Consider the following 8,012-nt stretch of genomic DNA (forward strand, 5'->3'; position numbering starts at 1 on the left):
ATCTATACAAATAGCAGTATTCTTCTGTTATATATATGTACAATAAATAAAGAGGGTAGCGACAGCAGAGCGATCGTGGAAGTGGAATCAGACACAGCACGTGACGCACCCTACGAACGAGCACGGATGAGGAATCATGTGTGTAACTTTATGGAAGAAAAGTCTTCTAAACTCCAAAGCCGATCGTAGACGGCATGATGACGTATGTCCTCCTTGTTCGAGTATAGTAGGAGGAGTAAACCACGACACGAATACATGATACTTGATACCCTCGCTGGCTCGCCCAGGCTCACCTTTGAGCACACAATGATTCTGCGGGCGAGCATGTCGCCCTACCCCTACCTACCTACCTAAGCCATGCGTGCATGTTTAAGGGCACGTATAATGAGTGTCTTAAGTTGTGTCTTAGAGTGTGTCTAGGGAGGTGAATGTAAAAAAACTCAAGACATGTATCTTGACGAAGACACAGTGTCTTAGCTCTATGTTCGAGACACGAGGCTAGCTGATTGGTCACTTTAATTTATTGAATGCTCTGATTGGTACAATGAATATGGTAAGACACACGTTTTAGACACGACCACTGTATTATGTTGTGTTTTAGCTGTGTCTTATACTTGGAGTACCGTGCAGCTGTATCTAGGTTGTACATGCCCTAAACAAACAAGCAAAATCCTAGCTAGTAGTAGGAGTAAGGGTGCATTAGGACTGGTTCGGGGACCGGGGGAGCCACAACGGGTTCTATTGGATAGACGGACCACACGGCAGGAGGACGCATTTGTGCATGTGATGATTACGCCCATCAATCCTTTCCTTCCCTGGTCCGAGGCCATCATGGTCACAGGCTCACAGCATGGTGCGCGCTGTGTGCGTGTCTCCTGCGTGTGGTGGTACTGGTAGTGTCGCGCAACCGGCCGGCGACGATGCTGCGGGTGGCCGGGAAGCGACGACGTACGTGCCCGCTCCTCCAATCATGGAGCATGATGATGGTGTTGGCGCTGCTTGCTGTAGGTCGAGGCGGCGGCCACAAACGTGGATGCGTAGGAGTACTATGATACCCGGCGGTGCTTGCGGTTGGACGGTTGGCAATCAATCATTCGCGCGATGGGGCAGGCAGTGTGGTTAACTACTGCTGCAGACTATACCAACGAGCACGCATGCATAATTGGAAGAGACTGTGAGTAATAAATGGTAGCTCTCAGCTGCTGGATGCGTAGCTACCAGTACAAACTTCCTCCGTTTCATTTTAGTTGTCGCTGGATAGTTCAATTTCACTTTTCAGCGACAACTAAAACGAAATGGAGTGAGTAGTTGGCTACGAGGAGAGGAGTGTCTGTACGTGTAGTACGCATATGAAGGAGTGTACGTGCCTTGTTAAGCTGTTGTTGCCACGCCGAAAAGAGACGACACCTCGTGTATTAAAAAAATGAGACGAATGTACAGGTAAAACCAGTGTCAGAGAAGAAGCACGCCGACGACCGACCTACCGACCGGCCGCCGCTACGGCAGGCCCCTATCCGTTGCCCACGCCTCACAGTTACGCAGGCCACGGGGGAAGGCATGGATGTGGTGTGTTTACAACGTCTCCGCCCTCCAGCCCGCGCGCGGTCCACGGCTGCTACGTGACGGGATCACGCGCGGGGGGCAAGGGCAACCCGCGTTAATGCCCGGCGGCCGGCGGCGGGGTCGCCATCCGCTCGCCACGCACGGGACCTGACGTGTAGTTCGCCCGCCGTTCACCGATGGAGTACGGGCCGAGGCCCCACCGCCCGATCGACCCCGGACCAGGCTAGGACCACCACCACGCGCGGCGCCTGTTGCGACCCCTGCGCAAGCCCGTCTGTCGCCGCGCGCGCGCATTGAACGCGGCGCCAGGCGGCACGTACGTCTCCGCGCCTGCTGTATGGTCTCTGGCTGGCCTGCGCCGCGCATGCACCATGCACCATGCGCTGGGCCCTCGCCCCTCGCTCGCTCGCTGCTTGTCTCAGCTCGTCGCCTCCTGCGCGCTCAGCTCAGCTCAGCTCGCTGGTCCATGGCCTGGTGGGGTCGCGCGCGCATGCAAACACCAATCTGTAGCCGCGCCGTGCCACGCTTCCTTCTGCTTTGCCCCCGGCCCCGTCGTGCTGCAGCGCAGCAGGGTGCAGTGCAGCGCAGGCAGCCATGGCATGGCATGGCATGTGCGGCAGGCAGCGTGTAGTGCACAGTGGTGTGTACCTGTGCGTTGCATGCCAGGCTGCCTGCCCGGGCAGTAGGAGAGTAGTAGAGGGGTAGTTCCTCCTCTTCCACCATGTTCAGCTACTGCTATATGCCTCAGCCCTCAGCTGCCGTGCGGCCGGGCGGGGTGGTGCATGGTAACACGGGCGGGCAGACGGACGGACGGACGCGCGCGCTGCTGCACGCTGCATGCAGTTACTCGGCCGTGTCAGTCTGGCCTTATCTCCTTGGACGTGATTTCCGTTGCGTCGGCCGTTGGGGACGGCTACGCGACGCGCCTGCCTGCCTACGCCTTCGCTTCTTCGTTCCAGCCTGCCTATAGCTAGTGCAGGGCTACCACCGTCTGCACGCTCTGCTCCTATCGTCGGTTGGGGCCTGGGGGGTGGTGTCAGGCTCACTGTGTTGTCTGATGGGAGCTAGCACATCAGTGGTCCTGTGCATGTGCTACCACTCTCGACTCGGCCAATGCGTGTTGCGTGTACCTACTGCTCTCCCCCCCCCCCCCCCCCAACTTTTTTGCAATTTGGCCCTTTTCGGGTTTTTTTCCCACATTTATGCCCCTGGCAGTTTCATTTCAAAAAATGGACCCTTAGCTCGGCGCCGTCATCATTGGCGCCGAGCATGTGTGTGCCGGCGCCAATACTATTGGCGCTTATACGTCAGACGCCGGTGTGATCTGGATTGACGTGGCACGTACCTCGGCGCCATAGATCTTGGCGCCGAGGTAGGCGCCCGGTCAACGACGCCTACCTCGGCGCCAAGATCTATGGCGCCGAGGTACGTTCCTATAAATAGTACCCTACGTCTGGCTTGTTGCTGTGCTCATTTCAATTCTTCTAAACTAGAGATGTCTAGGCGTGGTAAATATGCTAAACAAAGGTAAGTTTTGGATCTGCCTCTTATTTTGTGAGTCTATTATATTTCTGATTGTTATAGAGTTTATGGAAATTTAGGAAGGGTCCTTTGACCGGAACTGCCTTCGACCCGCTGCCTTTGCCAAGTGGTGTTCCAGTGCCTATGTGTTTTTGTGGTGATCCTTGTAAGGTCGATAAGTCTGAAGATCATGACACCTATCGACAGAGGTATTGGATGTGTGCTAACTTTGCATTTGAGCCAACTGTTGTTCAACGTCGGATGAATTTAATGGTGAGAATAGTCTTGTAATATGTTTACATTTGTGAATGTTTTTGTAAATGTTTTTTTGCGTACTAATAATTGCACATTTTGTAGACTCCTCCACCGCTATGTGATTTTGAGCAGTGGATTGACACCGAAATATCAGAGAAAGATAAGAAGTGGCTGGAGAATCTTCAAAAGTGGGATGCAGAGGACAAAGAGAGGATGAAAAAAAGACGAGAGGAGCTTGCTGCCGAGCAACAACGTGAAGACGAAGAGAAAATGAGGCGTGTTGCTGAATGCAGGGAAGATAAGGAGAAGAAGCTTGAGCGTGCACGTCGTGCAAAGGAAGCAATGGAGGAGAACCCTGATGCATTTCGCAAAGGCAAATGGCCCCGTTGTACTCAGTAGTATTGGTGTTTTATTTGAAGTTATGTAATAATGAACTTATTATTCGGTAATATGTATTGTCGAACAATGATATTTCGTAATGAATTACCTTCAAATTGATGAAAAATTACATAAATACATAATTGATGAAAAGTAGATTTAAAGCAATTCTTGAAGGCGACTTGAAGCAATTGAAATAGATAACCAACACGCTAAAAGCAATTGATACATAAGAGTTTTCTAGTAGTGCTCCCACATTCCAAATTGAGTTGAGCCTTCCCCATAGTATCCTCCCATTGTTGGTGTCTGTTGTGGGTGCGGTGGAGACGACGGAGGACCAACATTCTTGTTGTGACAAGGGCAGCAACAATATGGATCTGGGCATACTTGCACCTGTGAAGCACCACCATTGTTTGTGTCTCTTTCTTCCTCATCATTTTTGTTGCTTACTTCTCTCTCTAGATCAAATATCCTATTCTGTAGGTAGGATATGTATTCCGCATGAGGAAAAATTGGACGAGGATCTACCCAACGAGTGAACCCACAATTCTCCTTGACCAATGAATGCTGCATAAATGTTTATAGTTAGTTTCACTGAACAACAAAAGTATTTAGAAAAAAGGACTAGAAATTAATTTGTACATATGCATAAGGACATCTGAAGAAACGCCGGCCTCCATCAATTCCACCCTCAACGAACATCTGCACCAAGCAATCCTCGCCATGCATGCACTTCGGCCAATCTTCTCTCCTATTATCGTAGGACCTAAGTCTAACCTCTTTGTTGAAATCTTTTTTACTTTGAACTGGAAAGTTAAAAACCGCCTCTTCAAAAAAATCTGGACCAAGAGGGCCATCAAAAGACATTGGAGTTAACTTCCCTCCATCCTTTCGTCTCTCATTTACCGCACCCTTGCCCCTAGAAGACCCTGAAGCCATTCTATTGCACAATGAAGCAAATGTACAAAGGATCGTGTATATATAGGCTAAAGGATAGATAGTGTAATAGATTATAAACATCAGATATGTACAAAAACTCTGAAAAGGCTATGTTCTAGTTCTGAAAAGGCTACATGTCCTACGCTATGTTCTTTTTCTGAAAAGGCTATATATACAATCCTGAAAAGGCTATTTTTACACTCTGAAAAGGCTATATAAGCACTCCTGAAAAGGCTACGAAATGGATCTGAAAAGTATAGATGCTAGTCCTAAAATTAATGCTTCTGAAAAGGCTATGTAATAGTTATGTAAAGGCTACATGACATAACCAACAATTTCACAAAATTTCGGCAGAGTTTTCTCTGTTTTTTGTCAATCCAAGACATACTCATAGATAAGCATAACATACAAGTGCATACAATTGTAAACAATTCCAAGCAAGCTCATAAAAGTCTAAACAAGTTCATTACAAGTCCATAGAATTCATACAAGTCCATTAAAATGTCATACAAGCCCGTAGAGGCCAAATGAGTCCATTACAAGTCTATATAATTCATACGTTACATAACAAGTCCATAGAGTCCAAACCAATTCAACGTCTCCTAGTCTTACCCTTGCCTAAAGCGTCGGTGCCTGGAGTGTAACGTTGTGGAGAGCGGTGTCGCCTACGATCCTGTGGTTGTAATGGCTGTGTCGAAGGAGCCCCCTCAAGCTGTGAAGGTCCTATCTCGTCGTGATCGTAGTCGAAGCCAGCACCAAGACCTGTGGAGGGCGTTGCTGTGTCGGTACACGATGGTACATGGACGTCATGTGCAACAGTAGTCCTGCAGCCACAGCGAGCAGCAGCTCCACGTAGGCGCCTAGATAAACGCTGCATGCCAAAGACATATTAGTTTACAACATATTCATAACACGCTAAAGGCTATAAACGATGCATGTGGGCTTACCTGCAAGAAGCTGCGCATGCTGCTGTCGCCCGTAGTCAAAAGTTGGCGATCAATGTCCTCTACCGACCGTCGCAATGTGTTACCCTGTACAACACAATTTGCATCACACATACTATTTATACATGTCGAGTATTAAAATCGAGTAAAACTTACCACTCGATCTAATATGGGTGCCGCCTCCACTTGGGTTCCCAGTCTAGTGGTCAGGTCATACTCTGTTTCTTCATCGTCTGAAGAATCAATGTCGGCGTAGTCTTCCGCTGTCCACTGCTGGCGAAGCTTACAACGAGTCGCACCCTGGTACCAAGCTTGGTACCGCCTGTAATCACTATTGTTGTGCAACTCATCGTTGGAATATACATTCTCAGCACCCGATTCCCAATCATTTACTAATATCAGATGATGTTGACGAAAGTCCGTTATCTTCTTTTGCTTCCGCCGGTCAAATCTACACACAAATCATATCATATAAATAACACAAAGTTAAGAATGATTGATGTTATAAATTGCAAACTGGATTTATAGATTGCGAACTTACTTGTGTAGCTCCTTTGAAGTAGGAACATCTTCAACCGGCCATAGCTGGTTCCTACCAAACTGTCTCTGAACCCTGTGAGGTAGGTGCCACTCAACACACCAGAAACAGACCAAAGGACATTGCATCATATAGAGTTCATCTTCACTGCTGCATACTACACTAAAGATCATCCCAGCATACTCAGGTGCGTTGTATGGCTGCCATGTGACCTAAAACAAAAATGAAGCAATCTATGTTAAGTATAATAAAACAAATTTCATAACGATAAGTTTTTCATTGTTGAGTACTTACGCTAGAGGCAGAAAGGGTGTCAAACTCGTTAACATACTCCATGTATGCCCTCTTAGCTCTCGCAAAAGGAGCTGCCACTTGGTCCCAAATATAAGCATACGTCGGTCGAAGACGATCATTTCCATGAATCATCCATGGCCAGGGTCTAGGCTGGAAAACACGTGGTCGACCAACTGGTATGCGAAACCTGCAAAATGAAATTTATGTTAGTAAGTAATATAGCCTTATTAAATAAAATTTTGAAGACTTCGGTCCAAGACGTACCACATCCATATCTGCAGGAGGTAGACGCAACCGCCTATAGACGAAGAGGAGGACGTACGACGGCAAGCTTCACAAAGCTGCCGGTACAAAAAAGAAAGCACAGCGGAGCCCCAACTGTACTGTCCAGCTGTATCCCAGTCGGTTAGACATGGGATGTACATCCAGGACGCGCAGTCTCCTGTGGCGTCTGGGAAGAGGACACAACCAAACATGTGCAAGATCCAAGCTCGACAATAGAACTGGACTGTAGCCTCATCAGCATCAGCAGGGCACACACCAAAAGACTGACGGAGCCATGTGATGCCTACTCCAGCAGTCCGTTCAACGCCCTCAGCAGGAAGCTCCCTACCAAGAAAGGCCTCAACTCTAGCCCTCCATCCGTCAGAGTCACATTGGCCTGTCACTGCTCTGCCACCAACATTGAGTCCAAGTATCTTCTGTGCATCCTCTAATGTGACTGTCATCTCACCAAAAGGAAGATGAAAACTATGTGTCTCAGGACGCCACCTACATAATTAAAAAAAATAGTGTAAAAGAGCTCAATGATTCAAGAATATTTTTATAAAATCATAACAATACCTGTCCACAAGTGCAGTAATGGCCGCCGAATCAATAGTAGGCAACCCGCGTCGTAACTGGTAAGATATTACATCTAGACCTGCTCGTCTGAGGTAATTAGTGTACCTGTCGTCGAACACCATGTCTAGGAACCCATTGTGTGTCCTAGAACGAAGCGTTGCTAGGTCCTACACGGAAAAATATTATATAAGCAACACCATTTGTACAACAACAAATCTACAAAAGATATTTACAATTAAATACCTGGCCTTCCGACAGAAGGCGCCCCCGGTGGCTCTCGTCGTAGAACGGGTCGAGAAGGTGGAACTGTGCCATCCTACAAAATGAAATTAATGTTAGTAAGTAATATAGCCTTATTAAATAAAATTAAGGTAGTATCATTAAACTAAAAATACAAACCTCGCTAATCTGCCAACGACAAGTGCGTGAATTATGACCAAGTCTACCGCACTTGCCACACTCATACTGCTCGGGGTCGGTAAGAAATGGTGTTCTCCTTCCCCTTCTACTCCTACCACCAACCTGATCCATAACCATCTTGTGCCTCGTCCTCTTCCTGGATCCACGCTTGGTCCAACGACTACTTGGATCAGCGACATACTTTGGGCCATCGTACGGAGGCCACTCACCCGCGTCACGATAAGGAATAAATCTTGGACTCCAAGTCAACACTAGTTTATCAATAGTAAACTCTTGAGGTATCCTCCTCTCTAAGTCAAAGTTACGAGCTCGAGCAG

At 47.9% G+C, this 8,012-nt stretch overlaps 2 protein-coding genes across 2 annotated transcripts; one reads left to right on the plus strand and one right to left on the minus strand.

The window, feature by feature from the left end:
• The first annotated feature begins 2,744 nt into the window (after positions 1-2,744).
• On the plus strand, positions 2,745-3,818 carry LOC103643129 (uncharacterized). The gene is made up of 3 exons (XM_008666282.2): positions 2,745-3,090; positions 3,165-3,357; positions 3,442-3,818. The coding sequence occupies exons 1-3, from the start codon at positions 2,978-2,980 to the stop codon at positions 3,736-3,738; spliced, it is 603 nt and encodes a 200-aa protein (XP_008664504.2). The 5' UTR covers positions 2,745-2,977; the 3' UTR covers positions 3,739-3,818.
• Positions 3,819-3,898: 80 nt separating this feature from the next.
• On the minus strand, positions 3,899-7,608 carry LOC103645197 (protein MAIN-LIKE 1-like). Its single transcript, XM_020546647.3, has 9 exons — positions 7,519-7,608; positions 7,276-7,442; positions 6,697-7,203; positions 6,433-6,619; positions 6,142-6,350; positions 5,757-6,051; positions 5,604-5,687; positions 4,360-5,527; positions 3,899-4,284 (listed from the first exon to the last, which is right to left on the minus strand). Exons 1-8 carry the CDS (start codon positions 7,588-7,590, stop codon positions 5,249-5,251), a joined length of 1,800 nt encoding a protein of 599 aa, XP_020402236.2. The 5' UTR covers positions 7,591-7,608; the 3' UTR covers positions 3,899-4,284; positions 4,360-5,248.
• Positions 7,609-8,012: the final 404 nt, after the last annotated feature.

This window comes from Zea mays, chromosome 1 (assembly GCF_902167145.1).
Source record: "Zea mays cultivar B73 chromosome 1, Zm-B73-REFERENCE-NAM-5.0, whole genome shotgun sequence".
NCBI lineage: Eukaryota > Viridiplantae > Streptophyta > Magnoliopsida > Poales > Poaceae > Zea > Zea mays.

Excerpts from the sequence above, each read along its gene's own strand:
- LOC103643129 (XM_008666282.2), top strand. The coding sequence starts at position 2,978 with ATGGCGCCGAGGTACGTTCCTATAAATAGTACCCTACGTCTGGCTTGT. Across the intron at positions 3,091-3,164 it reads GGTAAATATGCTAAACAAAG|GAAGGGTCCTTTGACCGGAA; the intron begins GTAAGTTTTGGA and ends ATGGAAATTTAG. Across the intron at positions 3,358-3,441 it reads AACGTCGGATGAATTTAATG|ACTCCTCCACCGCTATGTGA; the intron begins GTGAGAATAGTC and ends CACATTTTGTAG.
- LOC103645197 (XM_020546647.3), bottom strand. The coding sequence starts at position 7,590 with ATGGCACAGTTCCACCTTCTCGACCCGTTCTACGACGAGAGCCACCGG. Across the intron at positions 6,620-6,696 it reads CTCCTGCAGATATGGATGTG|GTTTCGCATACCAGTTGGTC; the intron begins GTACGTCTTGGA and ends TTCATTTTGCAG. Across the intron at positions 5,688-5,756 it reads CACCCATATTAGATCGAGTG|GGTAACACATTGCGACGGTC; the intron begins GTAAGTTTTACT and ends TGTGTTGTACAG.